The following is a 19,744-nucleotide window of genomic DNA, read 5'->3' on the forward strand; positions in this document are numbered from 1 at the left end:
TGAAGTGTGTCCCTGAGAGATTTGTGTGTAACATTTATGGAAATAGTCTTGGGTGTCATTGCTTCATAACAGTCATGTTGCTTTGTAAAGTTTTCTTTGTAAAAATAGGGAAAATTAATGTCATCAATTATACTAAGCAATATCAAAAACTTGTCACACAGAACTTGCAAATCACTAAATCATCAAATTCCACCAATTAACATTGCATAAACCAGCAAATCACTGTGGTATGGAAATAATTTCACCCTTTGCTGTCATGTAACAGCATGGTGTTTTATTCCTGCAAACATAATATATAACTATAAATAAAACAATGGAGTAGATAATTTTTCTTTAAACACTAGCAGGGTAAAATACCTGTTAGAAATCAAAACCAAAATGTTTTTCCAGTTGCTTCTTAAAACTCTTGAGCTTTTAATTTATCGACTCACTTACACTTACAGCTCAGTGTTTTCAACCAGAGCTTATAATACACACATGAATAGGATTCATTGTGGTGCAACATACAGTCTAGAGCTGAAAGATTCAAATCCCACTAGTGAGCTGGGCAGCTGTTAGAGTTACGAACCACACACAGTGTATGCATGCAGATTTATGTACATGTACTTTGTCAACTGGGATTTATGCATGTCTCTGTCTATTAATGTGTATTCTCTTTCTGAGTGTGTTCGAGTGAGAGAGCATGAGCAAGAGAGATTGGTGACAAAGTGCTTCATCTACAGCTACCTGATTATTGATTGCTGGCTATGGTCCCTGCAATCCAAATTAAAAAGACCACACACACACACACACACACACACACACACACACACACACACTAACTAAATTCACATACTGCAGAAGGCAGAAGTATGATGACCCAAGCATGCAACCGTGCAGGCACAGTGTAGCAAAGTTGTGCAACTGTCCTTTCGTTGTATATGGTTCTCAGGCCGCACTTACACTTGTCCTTCCTCGCAAATGCACACAAGCACAGACCGTAGAGTATCCACAGGGAAGGCAGGGATGAAAGGACGAAAATATGATGCCTCACTGGAGTAGATAGAGAGATCATGGACGCTTTGAAGGGTGAAGAGTAGTGCAGGAGAGATAAAGAGAGGGGAGTGTGAAGGATGAAAGCTTAATATCGCTTTCAAATGCGAGTGAAGCACAGCATAACATTAATGACAAGACATGACAGCAATACAATATTGGGTGCACTGGGGCAGTGTGTGTGTGTGTGTGTGTCTATATGTGGGTCAATCAAAAGAAAGTCAGAGCACAAAACAAACCAAAGTCACACTTATGCACAAATTAGAATAAACAGCTGTTATGACAGACTGATTCCTTTATTGATTGATCAACTGATTGATTGATTGATTGATTGATTGATTGATTGATTTAATTCTGCTAAAGAAATGCATGGGTTGCAGATCATGTTCCTGCCATTATACTGTTCCGGAAAGTGACTGAATGTGGGAAATGTAAGTTTTATTAATATCTGTGATGAACATAAACCACTTAGTAATAAAAGATTTATGATTAACACTGTTGCTTCACACCTCCAGGAATAAGGGTTCAAGTTGGGTCTGTGTGCGTGGAGGTTGCACGTTTACCCTAGGTTTCCTCCCACAGTCCAAAGACATGCAGATTAGGCTCAACAAGATTAGGGATTTCCACATTGCCCATAGTGGGTGTGTAAATGCGCGAGTGTGTGCATGCTTGTGGTCCATGATGAATTCAGGGCGCATCCTACCTTGTGCCCAGAGTCTCCTGGGCTAATCTGCAGGCCTCTCGTAACCCTGTACAGGATAAGCGGTATAAAGGATGAGTAGGGGTTTCCCCTTAACAGGTACTAAGGGGCACAAATCTGTTCCAGACACCACCCCTGTACAAAGGGACACGGTTTTTCCAAGGTTGTAGAAGAAAAAATCAATTGGCCTGCACAGATCAGTGAATCCCGTCAGGATGAACTAAAACACCAAATGCATGTCAATGCATATAATAAACTCTATATGAATCATAATAAACAGAAATTACACATTTTTTGAACATATGAGTATGTGACTCCTGTGTGTTTTCATACCAAGTGAGTCACAAGCCATATTCATTATTATAAAACAGCAGGTATAAAACAGACCGTGTTGGTGTATATCATAGCAAAAGTGCAGAATCTGCTGTGGAGTTATATGAGATGGGCTACCTGGATCACAAATGGAAATGAAGGTTACTACACCCAAGTCCTTGACAAATTAGCTCCTATACTTCTGCTAAATCTCTCTCCCTCTCTTACAAACACACACACGCACGCACACACACACACCAGCCATTTCCTCTGCATCCTAATCAAGGACACCACAAGTACACAACCTAATGAGAAACAAGGGCATGCATCTGTGTCGCTATTTGATTGGGACACGTTTCTTGTGCCCACACACACACACCTGTTTCTAATACGGTTTATGGTGTGTACTCTGTATTGTTTTTTATTAATGTCCTTCTGTCCGGGGCTAATGGGGGTCATTAGCATATTAGTTTAACGATCCCCCAAATTGCATCCCTTCGCATACACACATGCTCGCAGACACGCGGCCAGCCAGACAAACACAGGCACACAATGAGAGTGGGGCTTAGCACAGGACAAGATACTATAAGCTTACAAGGCTGTAAGAGAGAGTGCTTACTTCTGGGAGAAGAAAAGAGACATGCTCAATTTTAGAAAAGTGAGAGATTGACTAAGGAGGAGGAAGATAAAGCGTAATACGGGATTAATATCTGAAGAGCTACAACAAGAGAGAAAGAGATAGAGAGTGAGAGAAATAGTCTACAAATGTAGTTAACTAATAATTCATTGTAGGATTACACCGAAATGCAATAAATTAACTTAGCCTTTGGGGAAAAAAAGGTTTATGGGGCATGCATTTTTAAAAGGCATCCGTTGTTCCTATTTATTATCATGCAATCTCGAGCAATATCCAAAGAGACGCATTTTCCGCAAACAGAGAGCTCGAGGGCTTTTTACTTATACGTTACACAAGGGAAACATGTTTTTTTTTTGGAGGGGGGCGGATTCCCTTTCTTTAACATTTCCTTTACCTTAAAGTGCATAAAAAAAAAAAAACAAAGCGAAACCGTCAGAAACTTGAAATGCCTGCTGGGAAAGAAAGCTTCTTCTAAGAACTCTAACCCTCCATTTGTTCTTCCAAGTGAGGCACCAAAACCTCGATCTTAAAGGTGAAATCTATTATTCATGTGTAAAAAAAACTATTTTGTTAAGAATGTGGGTTTAAATGAATGGTGGCATTTCAGAAATGGTCTATGGTGCAAAAATGTTGCTCTAATAACCTACTAGCACAACAGGAGGCTAGTCTCTAAAAGAAGATATCGCAGATTAGTGCCAGACAGACTTCATGATGCGGTTATGTAATTGATCGTACTGGGTATACAGTACACGACTCAAAAAGAGCTTTAAATGTGCATTTGGTATATGTAATATGCTGTATAATGCATGTTTTTTTCCCGAAGTACTATAGAAAGGGTTTTTAAGTGGCACAACAGAAAAAGTGTTATAGAATGTGTGTGTATAGAATTGAGATGCAGAAGGGAAAGTGGCTGTGCTCTCGGAGGGATGGCATTAAACATTCTACTGTCAATCACAGTTACACTCAGCCTTTATGCATATCTGTAAGCTTATGCATTCGGAAGAAGATACTCTTAACAAATCAGCTCAACAGAGGGTGTGTGTGTGTGTTAGTAGCAGGGAAATGCACAGGCTTGTCAATTGACCAGGCAGTCAGCCGCCATCTTCATAATGACATGCTACTCACTCACTCTTACCCACATTTGGTAAGCACTTTATTATGGTCAGGATGATAGTATATCCAGATGCTACAGTATACCCGAGACACTCGGTGTAAGAAGTAAATACACACAGAACGGCATGCCAGTACGTACAAGCCAGGGCTATGTGTCACAACTTTGAAAAAAAATTGTGAGACTATAAGGCTAAAATATTGTGCACACAGTCTAATTAGGAATGCTTCATTGACATGTGCTCTCCTTTTTTCTGACAGGCAGGAAAACATCTGGAGTCAAGGAGACCAATCAAGCAGAACATGTAATTGCAGTCAAATAGCCTCTAAGGAATAAGAAACAAAATCATCAAATGCTGAGACACACAATGTTTTCCAACTAATGAAAGCATCCAGGACATGCTAACTTTAATCTTTCCCACCCACACACTTGGTTTTCTATGAAACACAACCAAACTCGGATTGAAAGACATGCCAACTAAGAAAGGTCCCTCCCCCTTCAGCTGCGGCTCAGGGGGTTGAGCAAATCGGCACCGGCCATGGGCCGGAAGGCCGCTGACACGACTAATCCGGTGCCAGCGCTGGGAGGGCGAGGAGTTCTGTCACAGAAATGGGGACCTCTTTGCAGTGTGGGTGTGCAGACATCACCGGGACTACGGTCACTGCCCTCTCTAAAGAGGAGGAGTCAACCAACAGGGACGGTCTGTGGCAATTCTGTCCCTGTGGAAACCATGTCTCTAGACAGAGCGAAACCCACCTTGGGACAATTTCGAAACTGCACAAGTAGAACATCCCAAGATGAAACATCACATGATGGCAATGTCTACTGCCAGATCAAGACTACCCAAACTAACACCCACCTGTCAGGATGCAAAGGAAATTTTAAACGGAACCCTCGCTTCATCAATGGCAGCGTTGTAGCATCTGAACTGGTAGAAGGAGTCTGTAGTGAGGGGGTGGAGACAGTTGAAGTGGGTAGTCAAAGAGAGACAGAAATGCGAATTCAGAGGCGGGGTCAATCACTCAAAGGGGAGAAGACATGCCCCACAGTGCAGAGTGGGAGTGTAAGCTCATATGCCACACACCCCAGGCCTTGCCGTGTAATGACATCATCCAGACCATGCACAGCATGTGGAAAAAAATCACAAGTGCCACCATGCACGGCATCTGCATGCCAAAAACAAGAACCCAGACAGATTCAAGGAAGCATGACCCTTCCAATGCCACCTAGAAAAGACATACCCAAACTGCAGAAGCAGAGGTCTACAGACACACACCGAACTCAAACTTCACACACATCTGTCATTTACAGTCATTCTGAGAGCACACACAGAGAGAACTCTTTTGATAAATGTGACAGAACCACAAAGGAAACAAACACACAGCCAAATGATCCATCCACGCAATCACACACCAAAACATGTATTAAAAACACTGCAACAATACAAATATCTACAAATTCACCAAAACTAAAGACATCAGAACACCCACAAACGCACAAATTACAGACAGGAATATTGACCAAAAAAACAAAACTGATAGATTTGACAACAACTCAAAAACAACATGGCTCAAAAGATCCAGTCCAGCTCACAGCCGAGTGCACGAATAACCAAACCTACGCAACTATTACAACTGCTACTTCTCCTCTATCTGTCTCCACCATCCCTAAAACACCTGTCGTTTCTATTCAGCCAGAATCACAAACCACACCCCCTCTCCCATGTAAAAACCCATCCAATTGCAAACCTTCAACATTAACAACAAAACTGACATCACCAGAGGTTCAGAAAGGTTCAGAGACCAAAATAAAATCCCAAACCCAATCCCTTAACCAAGGACTGAAAACCGTGAAGGCCCCAGACGCCAAACCAAAACTGGTAGATGATCAGCCCTCTCAAAAGAACATGGGAGAAGCTCAGATGCCACTTTGTAATGGGATGCCTTCAGCACTTCATGGATTACTGCAGAACATTGAGGAGAACCTGCTGTCCAACCAAGAAAAGATTAAGGTTCTTCTCAACGTCATACAGGACCTGGAGAAAAGCAAAGCAATGAGCGAGGGGTGAGAGTCTCTAATATTTGATACAAACCCTGTACCAAATGATGCACTTATGCTTAGCTGTCTTTATTTGTAGAATTTGTACATGCAACTTACATGGAACAAAATACAGCTAAATAACTGAGTAACTGTATACTGTGTACTGTTGATGTACCAAAAATACACAGCTACCATCTTTGAACTTGTGATCTCAATTTCCATTACAGTTCTGCCTAAAAACATTAAATCTTATGAAATAATGTCGTACCTGTTGTATTTATAGACTTAAAGCAAACTTAATGAATCTATCTATATTTAACTCATATCCAGATTTTATAGTATACATTTTATACTGTTAGTATTCTATTTTTTTTCTATTTTATTTTACTTTTGTTCTGTTGTTTCTTAACTTTTAACTTTGTACTGTCCATTTTCTGCCGTGGCAAAACAAACTTCCCACTTGTGGGACTAATAAAGATTTATCTTATCTTATCTTATCTTATCTTATCTTATCTTATCTTATCTTATCTTATCTTATCTTAATTTTAATTATTTAAGTTAAATTGTTTCACAAAAATTTGGTAATACCAAGTATAAAGCAGTATTTATACAAAGTAGTTATTATGTGAGCATTTATTTGTGTCAAGGCACTGTACAAATCAACCCTAGTTAGGTGGTGCCATCATTTTGGAGTTGACAACATTTTCAAGTACTGATTTTGCCATGGCACTTAATTTAAAGTAACTGGTTTTAGAGAAATTATATTTTTGTGCTGGACATCAGTTATTGCATTTCCCTCAGGGAGTTTTGCCTTGTCTCAGTTACCTCTGGCTTGCATATTAGTAATGGGTCGTTCATGAACGATTTTTTTCTCAGAGAGTGATTCGTTCATTTTCTACTGGGCAAAACCTCCGTAGGTTATGTACAGAAAACAGAATTGAGCGATTCTTTCTTAAAGACTTTTCTACTCCAAATCGTTTGTGCTTTTGTAATGTGACTTCTATAGACGCTATGCAGTGCAGTACACAGGAAACAGAATTGATCTGTTCTTCCTGATCAAAAGAACGTAATGAACTAAATGACTCAAATTTTTTTTTCATTTTGATGAACGAGATTTAAAGACCCGAGTCACTTAAATGATTCACACTTCCCATCACTACTGCATATTAGGAATTTACTTAAGTTCTAGGTTGTGACAAATAGAAATGGCATGCAACTGAATTGTTCCATCTTCTATTTTGGTAAAGAAACTGACGAAAATGCTTCTGAAAATAATTTCTTTCCAAATGATTGAACCTGTAATGACTCACACAGTTTGTAATGACGCTGTGTCCAAAAGACTGGTAACCTTAAGTCTGCCCTTGGAGGACATTTGCCGAGGATCTTTCAGAACATGACGGAGCATCCTGTCGATTCCTTCAGCAAGCCCTCAGGGACCAAAATCATCAATCGAAACTTCTACCTTTTTTCTATTATTCTTTCTTTTTCCTTTACCAATCTATTAAAGTACTTCATACGTCTTTTTATTTTGTCAGCTTTCCCTTTTCATCTCTCCATCACGGGGCTTCTTACCCTCTAAATTGTCCTGTTTGCTTATTCAATCTGTCCATCAATGTTTTTATAACCTTTTATGGCACTTTTCAGAATGCTGTCCACACCATCCTAACTTGTCTGACAGAAAGCTCTGGTCTCTCTGTGTGAGAGTGTGTGTGTGACAGAATGAGAGAAAGGGAGAGAGTGCAAGAGAGAGAGATTTGCAATACTTGGGCATGACTCTTCAGGTAGGTGGCTTTTGTTCCTGTGTATGATTTATTTCTGTCTTTACACAGACGCTGTTCTTACAGAACAGGACAGGACATCAACAACTGCTCGACCTGCCAGAAAACAGCCTGCATTATTTACAGGTACAGCATTAAAGAAATCCTTCACCAAAAATCAGAGAAATTCACAAATCTTCTTGCTTCCAGTGTAGCCAGATTAAACAGGTTATGTGTAGTGTTTTATCTTTTCAGTGGCTGGTGTATGCAATGATTATTGGAAGTCTTTAAAAAAGAACTGTTCTCATAAAATAGCACTGATAGTCTATACTAACAAAACTAGTATAACTTCGAAGTGAAATACAGAGAACATGGTGGTGTGATGCAGCTCAACAAAATGTGGATTGTTTTTTCCAAAACATTATGATGCAAAGTGTTTTATTCCTTAAATTTTTTCATTAATTAACAGCCGTCATACTTATTTTCAACATTTTATAGTTAGATTTAATTTTGTGAAATGTCTGTAAAACAAGTTGATTCTTGTCATCACTTGTGTTACAGCCGATACACAGCTGTTTCCTCTCTTTTGTTCATTGTCTCACTGTCATGAAAGCAAAAAAAAACAAAACACACAGCTTGTTTCGTTACAGAAAAATAAAAAAAACACAACGAGTTCTTGTGTTGAAAAGAAAAACACCAAACTTTACAGAAAAGCATCATATTAATTGCTCTGCATTGTACAGTAATTAAATACACTGTCTGTCCACAAAAAAAAAATGCACACTTAAACATTTAATTCAATCACCTTTATATTTGATTAGAGCACACAATGCGACGGCCAGTTGTGTATGTATGAAAGTCATTCCTTGTGCTCCCAGTATAGTCAGGTCATCATGTGACTTTATTTATTGCCACATAGCAATGCTGAGCCTAGACCTGAGCAACTATAGCAATACCATCGCTTCATGAGATGAGTCTGAACTCATCAGACCACATGACCTTTTACGATTGCTGCAACGCCCAATATTTTTGAATTTCTTGATTAGTTTCACTAACGAGTGGTTTTCTTATGGCCACAACTGTTTAGTCCCAATCATGTGAGCTTTTATAACATTGTGTGAATATAGAAATGCTCTTACATTCACTATTAAACATAGGGGGGATTTCTACTATAGATTTTTTTTTAATCTCCACTCACTCACTGACTCACTCACTCACTCACTCACTCACTCATCTACACCGCTTTATCCTGTATACAGGGCCACGTGGGCCTGGAACCTATTCCAGAAGAGTTAAGAAATTGGGTGAACCTGAATGGGGTGCCAATCCATCTCGGACGCACATACATACACTCACATGCTCATTCACACGTAATTTGTGAACGCCAATTAGCCTCATCTGTATGTCGATTCCAGTCATTTTTTTTATGTTTTTAGTGTTTTTTTTGCTTGATTCTTTGCAATAATTGGCCTCTTCCACACAGCAGCAAGCGATTCTTTTTTAATTAAGCAAAGATTTTGTAAATAGTCTGACACATAAGTCAATTCAAGTTATTACTTTAAAAAAGACAACATATTTGAACGAGCGCATTAATAAAAAGCTGTTATGGTTGAGTCAGCACTATGGTAAGAGTTGCTTTTATAGTGAATTATAAACCACTTATGACCAATCAATTTCATCATTTTAACAGTGCTGTGGTGTGATTAAATAAATGCACAAGAAATACTTCCCTTCGAAAATCATGTCAGCAAGTCTGATTTGGGTGATGTAGACTTCCATTTCATGTTTTTTTGGCCTCGGTGCTCCAAAGCAAAAATGAAGAAGCCAACAGCAGACATCAACAATCCGCTATAGGCCTAAGTGGGTAATTATGTAAATTTGATTTTTCACCAACCTTCCCTTTAATGCGCTGTAACTTATCAAATGTGTTTTTTCGAAGCTGAACACACACACACACACACACATGGATGCAATAAAGAGAGCTGTGTGTTAGTGGGGGAGGTTATTTATGTGAAGAAGAAGCTATGTTCAATAAGTGGTAATGTGTAATGTGTTGCAGCTTCGAGCTCTGAAGGCTGTCTGCAGGGTTCATCATTAACATTAAGCGGGTTCACGCTTGCTGTTAAAAGAAATTATGCCCTATGGGATGTAGATGTACTCATACACACACTCAAACACACACACACACACACACACACATGTGCGCACACAACACAAACTAAAAGTCATGTGTACTTCGGGAGAATTGGATGTCCTCAAAAGCACAGAGATGTTCTAGTGTCTGTGTCTCTAGTTTCTTTGGTGCGCTGTGGAGAAATTTCCCCTTAAAATACAAATTTTCCCTTTTTTCGCTCTCTCTCTCTCTCTCTCTCTCTGCTAGTTCTATCACATTGTGTCCTGCTGAGATCAAAAGCATCAACATCACGGAACCGTTTGAAATCTCAAACCAACAAACAGACACAAATTACATTTCAGCATCACCACGTATACACATTTAGGCACACATTCTCGCACACTAGCTTCCAAATTTCAAGTCCCTTCCTTTCCTATACACACACTCACACTCACACACACAAATGCACACACCCTAAGGTGAAGTCTGCCCCGGGAATTAATTAAATTTCGGAAGCTTTTCTACTGAAGCTTTATCCCATAACAATTGAAACGAAACACACACACATACACACACACACACACTTCAACAATGCTCCACATACACACACAAGTTTTCCCTATCAAAATAATACAGTGTGATAAGCAAAAAATGCTGTTAGTGGTTTTGGTTTATACACACATCACACCACATCACACACTCCGCTGTCTGCTTTATAGCTGAAATAGTAAATCAAAAAGATCTATTTGCACTCACATAATTTTTTCTTCCTTTCTGTTTTATCAGATTTTCACACACACGCACTCACACATACACACACACACACACTCTCTCTCTCTCTCTCTCTCTCTCTCTCTCACACACACACACACACACACACACACACACACACACACACACACATAAAGAGAGAGAGAGAGAGAGACAGAGCAAGCATATTATCTCTCGCCCAGAATAAACCACTGGCTTATGATTCCTGGAGATAAATATTATTCTTACGACCTTTCTATCTATCTCTGGAGACAGGCATAACTGTAGAGAGATTTTTAAAAGCATAGACACTCTTGCACATCATTTATTTATGCTTTCTATCCACTTTTCCTTCAGTTTATCCATCTTACCCCGTTACATTTCTTCCATCTTCCCTTCATCCCCCTTCGTGGGTAGACTAGTGTACTGTACATGTAGTGTACATGGATATGGATTGTCCCTATATCTCACTTTGGGTTCAATTAGGGTTGTATATACTGTTGTAGCCAAGAAACACTTCCCAAGTAATAGCATACAGTAGATTTAACTTATAAATGAATATGCACATTTTTTTTCAGATCCATCAATCATATCTGATCCACAATATGGCATAACTCTTATGGCTTATGGCATACTCTTGTTGGACCCCTATTGCCTTCCAAACTGCCTTAATTCTTCCTGACATAGATTTAATAAGGTGCTGGAAACATTCCTTATAGATTTTGATCTATAATAGCCTGATAGCATCTGATGACTGTGGAGGGAATTGAGTGCAGTGAACTCTTTGTCAGGTTCAAGAAACTAGTTTGAGATGACTTTAGCTTTGTGACATGGAGTGTTATCCTGTGACAATAAAACGATGTCTGTGACCACCAACAATGCTCAGGTAGGCTGTGATATTTAATCAGTGCTCAACTGGTACCAAGAGTTCAAAGCGTACCAAGAAAATATCCTCAACACCATTACACCACCTCCACCACCAACACCAGCCTGAAGCGTTGATGTAAGGGAGGATGGATCCATGCTTTCATGTTGTTCATCAGACCAGGCAACACTTTCATGCCACTCACTGGATATTTTCTCTTTTTCAGACCATTCTCTGTAAACCCTAGAGATGGTTGTGAATGTAAATGACAGTACGTAGATTAGCAGAAATACTCAAACCAGCACCAACAACCATGCCATGTTCAGTGTTCCTTACTTTGTCGTTCTGATGCTCGGTTTCAACTGGCCTGACCAGAACCTGTGCATTGAGTTTCTGCCATGTAATTGGCTGATTACTGTAGATATTTGAGGTACTGTACCTGGTGAAGTGGCCCGTGAGTGTATTAGTATAACTCTTATTATTAGTATAATATAGGGACTTTACTTTACAACTTTGCCCTGATAATTTTTTTGCCTAACTATTGATAAAAACATTTCATGAACTCTCAAATCTAATTAGTCCAGTAATTCGTAAGATGCTAAATAAAACAACATTTCATTTTGTCAAACCTTTTTAAATATTCATTAAATTGGCCAGGCATAACAAATGAGCATTGACAAATACAATAAGCATGCTTTAATGTTTTTTGTGCCTGCTTTGTCTACGCTTCATTAACAACATTCATTTCCATTTATCTTGTTAAATGACCGCCTCCTGTAATACATTCCCAACACACAGCACGCCTTTAACCAGCAGTAGCGCAGTGGATCATCTTTGTCCTGCTGCCTCACACACCTCACTATTTACTCTAACAAACGGCTCGGATGGCGAACAGGGCTTCCAGTGGAAGGGTATTGATTGAAGAGTAAGGGGACTGCTGACATGTACAGAAATAAAGTTCACCCAGAAACAGCCAGCACAAAGTGCTAACCCTCTCACAAACAATACATCACTAGTAAACGGCAGCTTACTCTAAAGGTAGCTCGCGTGCAGACATTGCTCTTGGGCTTTTTCTGTTTTCAACAGTGAGTAACACAAGTGGACAGTGTCTTTATTTCTTGTATAAAAAAGAGCTAAATCTCGATCAGACAAAATGACACATGGCGTCTAAGCAACAACTTTTTAGAGTAAAAAGTTTTTTTTCTACTTTTTGTATAGTTTAACTTTTCTGAAGCTATCTGTTTGGGCTAATTGCTAAGTTTTAGCATCTAAGCAAGTTTAATTTTTCAACTGTGAGTACGCACAATTCTGTGTGAACAGCTTACACATGCAGATTTCCAAGCAGCATGTCATTTATCAAATTATTTTTGTTTGTGAGGATGTGCATATATTTAGAACTACTTTTAACTGCGTGCATGAAGAAAAATATGGTGCAAATGTGTAATCATGAGTAAACTGATTAATGAGGAGCTCTGATCCCACTTATTGTCAATCATGTCAGCATATTTGGCAGTAACTGTTGACTGTAGTGCTCACAACAACATGATGAAAGGCATCATGAGATCACACAGCTTGATACAGAAAATGTTTTAAAAGACAGTGGGAAACTCTTTATTTCTGAGTGATGAGTGGATCATCAGTCAAATTCGTTAGCAATTGTAGAGCTGCTCGTCCCACTTTTAGAGACGCCAACAAAAACACAGTAGCATCCCTCTTCACACTCAAGTCCTTCCTACTCTAGGGGTTTCACTCACAGGGACATTTTATCATAAAATTAGAGACCGGTCTGGCACTTCCTGCCCAACTAGTTTTATGTGTTCTTATATCACTCACACCACAGTACACTACATTTCAAAAAACAGTAGCAGAAAAAAAAAACAATATTGAAGAATTTTCACCCAACCTTAGTGTTTAAAGATATGCCTAGAGCAATAGTTTATAAACAGCAATACATTTTCCGTTGTAAAGAAAAGAAATGTACTGTACTATATACTGTACACCAGTGTGGGGGCATTTATTTATGCAAATAAGGATGGCAATGTACTGTTTGATTCATACTTCTTTGCACATGCACACGTGATAAATCCCAATTTCCTAAAACATACTGGTGTTTCTTATGGACAGAATTAGAACTTGTTCTATGCACGCTTTGATAAATGAGACCCCAGGTGTTGATGTTATTCTTGAGATAATGCTCTCCTACAGGAAGGGTGACCTCAGTGCTGTTTTTATTCCTTACTGTTCGGTCTACCTGAAAACAGATTTCTTTTTTCAGCTTGTAAATCTTTTCTGAGATGATTTATAGGTACATAATAGTGTTGGAGAATCTATGTAGTGCACAGTTTGCTCAATAGAATAACATCTGACATTCAACCACAGAAAACAATAGACTTCAAAAATGGCATGCTGGACGTAAACCACTCATAGTTGATATGATGTTAAGAATACGTTTATTTTACCAGGGTACGGTCAAGTCAAACAAGAACTTTTTTCAGGCTTGTTCAAAATAACAGAGACTACCTTTATCACTCTATATCGATAGCACAGTGTCTTAGTGGTTAGCACTGTTGCCTTGCACATGCATGGTCCGGGTTCGAATCCCGCCGTGGGGACTGTGTGCATGGAGTTTGCATATTCTCCCCGTGCTCGGTGGGTTTCCTCTGCATACTCTGGTTTTCTCCAACAGAAAACCAAAAAGATGCAGATTAGGCTTACTGGAGTTCTCAAATTGCCTGTAGTGTGTGAATGTTCACCAGAGGTCATTTCCATTGTAGTTGGACTAACTTTTCCTAGATGGATGGATCTCTCTATAAAATCACCTGCTACACTAATGCACTTATCCCTGTGTTACACTATAGCTTGGATACAATCAGGTTAGAAGGTTTCTCAGTTCAATATAATCATGATCAGGCTGCCTGCTTCTCATCTGAAAAGCTGGCCTGCCACAAGGTCAGGACAGTACAGGGAATGTCACAATAACTCTCAGACGAATTCCTATACAGTAATGGGCAAGTGGGCTCTGAGCCACCTCGGCCTGGATAGTTCACGGATGTACAGCCTTCTTTAAAACATTTGCACCATTTAAATGCTTTACTGTGGCATCACCATGCTGTGCTTGAAGTTTTCTGCACTGTAAATACCAATCAGTTTTATGCCTTCGTTCGTGAGCAATTTCATCATACTGTAAGTGCTGGTTTGACTTGTATATTTAATTGGTAAACTAATGCAGAGCAAAACTAAAAAGCAAAATGACGTTAAACATTTAAATGCGCATTTATTCACTTTCTCATGCCAGTTATTTTCAAATAAGTAAGTGCAGGGAAATCAAATAAAGTAGATCCTGCGCTCCACAGAAATTTGAGAATGGAAATTACTCCCACTTTAATATTACGCTTTAGTTGAATCGATGAATGACACAATGAAGTTGATGCAGCTGTGAGACGAGTATACAAATAGAATTCTTTCCTCGGTTTCTGACAAATAATTTCCTGGAGGCCATGGATTATGTATGCCGTAATGCAATTCATTTTCATGCTTTATTTTAGACTCATTTGATTTGTAGCCCCAAAACATGACCTTGTAGCCTCATTATATCAATCTGTGGCCATGTCTTAAACTAAAAAAGTAATCATGTCACCTCATTGTATCTGTATATAAACCTTAAATATGCAAATATGAACAAATTACAAATAATATTTCAATAGTGAGTTTCACTCTAATAGAAAGATCTGTACAATATCCTCTCCTCCTGTGCTCTGCTTCCTTCTTCCTAACAGCATTAGTTGTATTGAGCATAATTTAGATTCGTCTGGCCTGCAAAAGTCGATAGTGGTATCGGCTACAGAGTGCAGAACCTTTCTGTTTCACTCCTATACACACACACACACACAAACACAGACTGATTGGCCCCTCATAGATATCAGTATGTTTGGTATTGGAGCATGCAGTCCTCTTCGGGATTAAATAGGTCATTATGTACCTCTCCTCACTAACAAAGATAAAAACAACAATATTGTTCCAATACCAGCACGACCTGGCTTCGAGTGGAAGAGAAAAAAGAGAAACAACTGTGCAGGAACTGAGTCGAGACAGCAAGTGAAAGGCTTAGGTCAGAAAAGAGGAAACATGGTGGGATGTAGACAAAAGGGGCGAATGGGGTGGCGAATTGGGAGAGCTGTTAAGATAAGAAGCAGGATAGTGATCTATGAGTATACGGCTCCCGGCTAACATGAAGGCATGTGCGTAAACGCGTGTGTGCTTGTGCGCGAGTACAAGTGGTGATTAATGTTTCATGTTGGCCTATTGTTTGTCTTAGGTACGACAAACAGGCTGTCATGGCTGCTTCAGAGATTAGATGAAATATGTCTTATTTTACCTTTTTTTTTTTTATTTCAGACCGAAGTCTATCATTCTTTACTAGCATGACAGGAAAGCTTTGCTTAGTTAAACTCTTCTGAGTAACATATTAGCTAGTACGATCGATTAATTATCACGGCAAGCACAGACTACAAAGCGCAAATGAATAATGATAACCAGAAATTACATGAAAATCAAAGCCATAAATTCCACTTTAATAATGGCATTTCAATAACAGAAAACCGACCCAGGATAAAACCATTTTAAATATTTTAAAGGAATTTAGATTTAATGAATATGGAAAAAAGAAATGCCTCATTCTCCTGGTGTGTCTTGATCTTATTAAAGGTTGCATGAATGTATATAAACAACGGAGATGAAGACGAATTATGTTATATTTTTTACATTAAGTCAATGGAAGAAAAGGCAAAAAATACTGATGCGCTTTTCTTATTCTGAGAGTTTCTTTTGATTTCAGTGTAAAACCTTTCACAGCAAGCAGCGTTTTACATAAACGTGCATATTTGCAGAACTAATGGAAGGAGAGGGGTGTTAAGGTCGGATGCTGATAAAACAAAATATTGGCCTTGAAAAACTGCTGTTTTGTTTGTAATAATGCTCTCATACAGTATGATATCTCCTTTACTGAAATTTTAATAAGGCAGCATGGTGGCTTTGTGGTTAGCATTGTCGCCTTGCACCTCCAGTGTCCGGGTTCGATTCCTGGCTCGGGTCTGTGTGCGTGGAGTTTGCATGTTTGCTTGGCGGGTTTCCTTCCACAGTCCAAAGGCCAAATTGCTCGTAGTGCGTGAATGAGCAATTGAGTCTGTGTATACTGTATGTGTGTGCCCTGTGATGGATTAGCACCCCATCCAGAGTGTACCCCGCCTCGTGGCCTAAGTCCTCCGTAACCCTGTATACAGGATAAAGCGATATGGATGATGAGTAAATTTTTAATGCCGGTCCTATTTGAGATTTACACACTAAATCACACTGGATATATCAGCAGTCCTTCATGTGAAACCGGCAAGTTACGGATGAATAAAAAAAAAATGTCCACCTACATGAGGATGAAGTTCCACAGAAATGCACACGTTTCATCAGTAATGCAATGTTTAACAGTGCAGCACATAGCAATTTCAGCCTGCAGAGCATAAAAATCAAACACTTTTAAAAAACTTTAAAAATCACAGGAGTGATAACTAGTGTTTATCCAAGGCAAATATTCATTTCAGTTTGAGTTTATAATCTTCTGGGATTGGCTTTATATTTCATTATGCTTCTAGTTATGCACTACATTGTGTGACTAAAATACACAGATCAGCCATAACATTAAACCCATTAGACAACATTGAAAACACGTTTCAATGTTTTAGATTCTTACTGTGACGCCAAAACAGGTGGAACCCCTTTGAGAAATGACCCCATTAAAATGATGGTGTGCTGTGGTGTCTGGCACCAGGACGTTAGCAGCAGATCTTTTAAGGTCTATAAGTTGCAAGCTGGCACCTCTATGGATCAGATTTGTTTGTCCAGCACAACCATGACAGGCCAGAACAACCTTGAACTCTTTGTCGGCTTAGCCCTGTACACAGCAAACTGTAATGCACTGAGTGTTCTGATACTGTTCTATCATGGCTAGTATTTACATTTTTCATCAATTTGTTTATTGTTAGCTTTTTTGCCCCCACAGATATAATTAATAATTTTTTTTATCTGATCAGTTAGAATTGTTCTAAGCTAATTATTAAATATAGAAAAATTATAGCCTTATAGAAGTAGTAATAGATTAACACTTCTCTCTGACCAGAAGACCTTTTGCAAAACTGCTACAGCAACAATTTTCACACTTTGACCAGTCTGTGCACTCAGATTAATTCCCTCCAAAGGGATTAAATCATAAAAGTTTATAGTTACATCAAAAATATTTGCTGAGCTTGTAGGAAAGCAGTGATCCACGTGCTGTATATCATATGGATAAAGCTGCCTGAGTCAAGATGGGTCATTTATATCTTCATTCCTGCATTTATGAAGGTGAAATCAGAACTCTTAATCCTTCTGAGATCACAGGTTAATCACTTTCTCTCTCTCTCTCTCTCTCTCGCTCTCTCTCTCTTTCTTTATTTCTTCAAATAGTGTGGAGCATGATTTCCGTCTGCAGGAGGGCCGCTTCCAGAGTGTCCTTGAGGCGTTGGATATGGAGTACGATGTTCCCTTTTTCCCTAAAGCTGACCCCTCTAGGCCACGAAACAAGAACCGCATCAAGAAACTGCGAAAGAAGTGCTTCTGGTGGCTATAGGCTTCAGCAATGGCTGCCAAGGCAACGATTACCCTGAGCATCGCTATTACAGCGGGAGGCTTTGTGCATTCCAATTACAGGAGACTTGACCGTAGCCAAGGAACAGCTCTATGAGCCTATGGCTTTTAGGTGTGGAAAAGTTGAACATGTAATTACATATGAAGTTACACCAGCACAGTCATCATGCAAGTATTTGGTTCATTTTTAGAGCATAGCTGTCCATGAAATGAAAATTTACATTAAAAAAAAGGATAATAATCTCACATCACATATGGCCAAGTCCCGAGAAAAATGGCTTTGATTTTTGCTTTTTTTTTTTTTACAATCCAAGATTTTTTTGTGTGTCCATTTCATGATTTCATTTTAGAAAGCAGACAGGCACGCCTACCAAAATAATGGAAACTGTAAGACATATTTAAAGCCCCAAGAGACCCAAGAGATGGAGGGACTGCAGTCAATAGGGCTTCTTGATGAGTGACAGAACTGTGATTCAATCAATACTGCCCTTCACAGTGACTGTCAGAACGCTAACCCAGTAGAGGCAATCTGTCTTATATAGCGATATGTCATCACTGCATTCCCTGAGTGAAGGAGAAATGTAGACCTGGTCAGCAATAATTGCAGACTAAATGGATCTAGGAATCCTGTTATGAATACGGAAGATACCATCATTGTTGTTTCGATGGTTCAAGCATGACAAGTCTTTAGCAAGTGGGTGTAGATTGCTAGTGCCATTTTTTAAAATTCTAATTACTTATCTACTACATCAGTACAGAGGTGATCATATCATTATTTTTATCCAAACCATTAGACCAATAAGTCTCAACCATGCAGCCCAGTCCAATTTTGGTAACCCAGAAACCAACAGACTAACATAAACATTTAAAAGGACAACACAACATAAAAAGAGTTTTAAAATGACTTTACATGACTGTCTCATACTATGACCCTTTTTGTTCAAATATAAAAGTTGTATGATGGTGAGTCAAACATTATCCACACGACACAATCTCTTTGCTTTTCAATACATTTGTCCATCTTTAAACAAGCTTTTATACTGCCTCATTAAAAGAAAAATTTAGGCTTAGATCTTTGCCACCAATGCTTCGCTGTTCTCACTTGTTCACCAACTGAATCTTCATCCTCGTAACGCTGCTTCCAGAGACCAAACAGGTTAAAATCTGATAGAGTGAGATCAGACAATGTTTTTGCAGAGTGTCGACAGTGTGGGCAGAAGTGTGTGGACGTGCATTGTCATGAAGATCACAGCGCCCTTGGATAGCAGTCTTCTGCATTTAATCCGAAGTTTAGGCTTCAGCTCTTCAACAAGCATCTCACTAGAATGAACACTGTTGATTGTTGAACCTTTTTCCTGATAACGTTCCAATACTGGTCCTTGAGAATGTCTTGAGAATTATAGGTACCAAATTTCCAGCTGATGGTTGACTTTTAAACTTTTTCTCCGTTGGCGGCGATTGAGGATGTTTCCATTCCATACTCCTTAGTCCTAGGCTGGTAGTGATGAATCTGTCTCGTGACCAGTGACGATTCTCTTTAAGAAACTTTTAGCTTCCTTGGAGCATCTGCCAAATTTTGTTAGCAGATATCCATGATCTTCTGTAAGTTGTTTCAGCACCAGATACACCCTCAAACCACAAAAAAAAAACAAAAAAAACCCAGATCGCTGATAGGACACCAGAAGTTGACCGGAGTGCGGATAATTTTTGACTCACCCTCATAGTTTTGAACTCCTGCCTGGTGTTCTTTTTAAA

At 39.1% G+C, this 19,744-nt stretch overlaps 2 protein-coding genes across 2 annotated transcripts in view; one reads left to right on the forward strand and one right to left on the reverse strand.

Annotated features, from left to right (window-relative positions):
* Window positions 1-19,370, forward strand: part of LOC128544501 (uncharacterized) — a 34,120-nt gene extending 14,750 nt beyond the window's left edge. The window contains exons 2-4 of the mRNA XM_053514657.1: window positions 4,053-5,856; window positions 7,662-7,736; window positions 17,810-19,370. Of these exons, the coding sequence (XP_053370632.1) occupies window positions 4,331-5,856; window positions 7,662-7,736; window positions 17,810-17,972 (1,764 nt within the window). The 5' untranslated portion in view covers window positions 4,053-4,330 and the 3' untranslated portion in view covers window positions 17,973-19,370. The remainder of the gene's footprint in view (window positions 1-4,052; window positions 5,857-7,661; window positions 7,737-17,809) is intronic.
* The window catches only part of LOC128544493 (dedicator of cytokinesis protein 2), a 134,609-nt gene that overhangs the window by 50,468 nt on the left and 64,397 nt on the right, over window positions 1-19,744 (reverse strand). The gene's annotated exons all lie outside the window — the stretch shown is intronic.

Source organism: Clarias gariepinus, chromosome 2 (assembly GCF_024256425.1).
Source record: "Clarias gariepinus isolate MV-2021 ecotype Netherlands chromosome 2, CGAR_prim_01v2, whole genome shotgun sequence".
NCBI classification, from domain to species: domain Eukaryota; kingdom Metazoa; phylum Chordata; class Actinopteri; order Siluriformes; family Clariidae; genus Clarias; species Clarias gariepinus.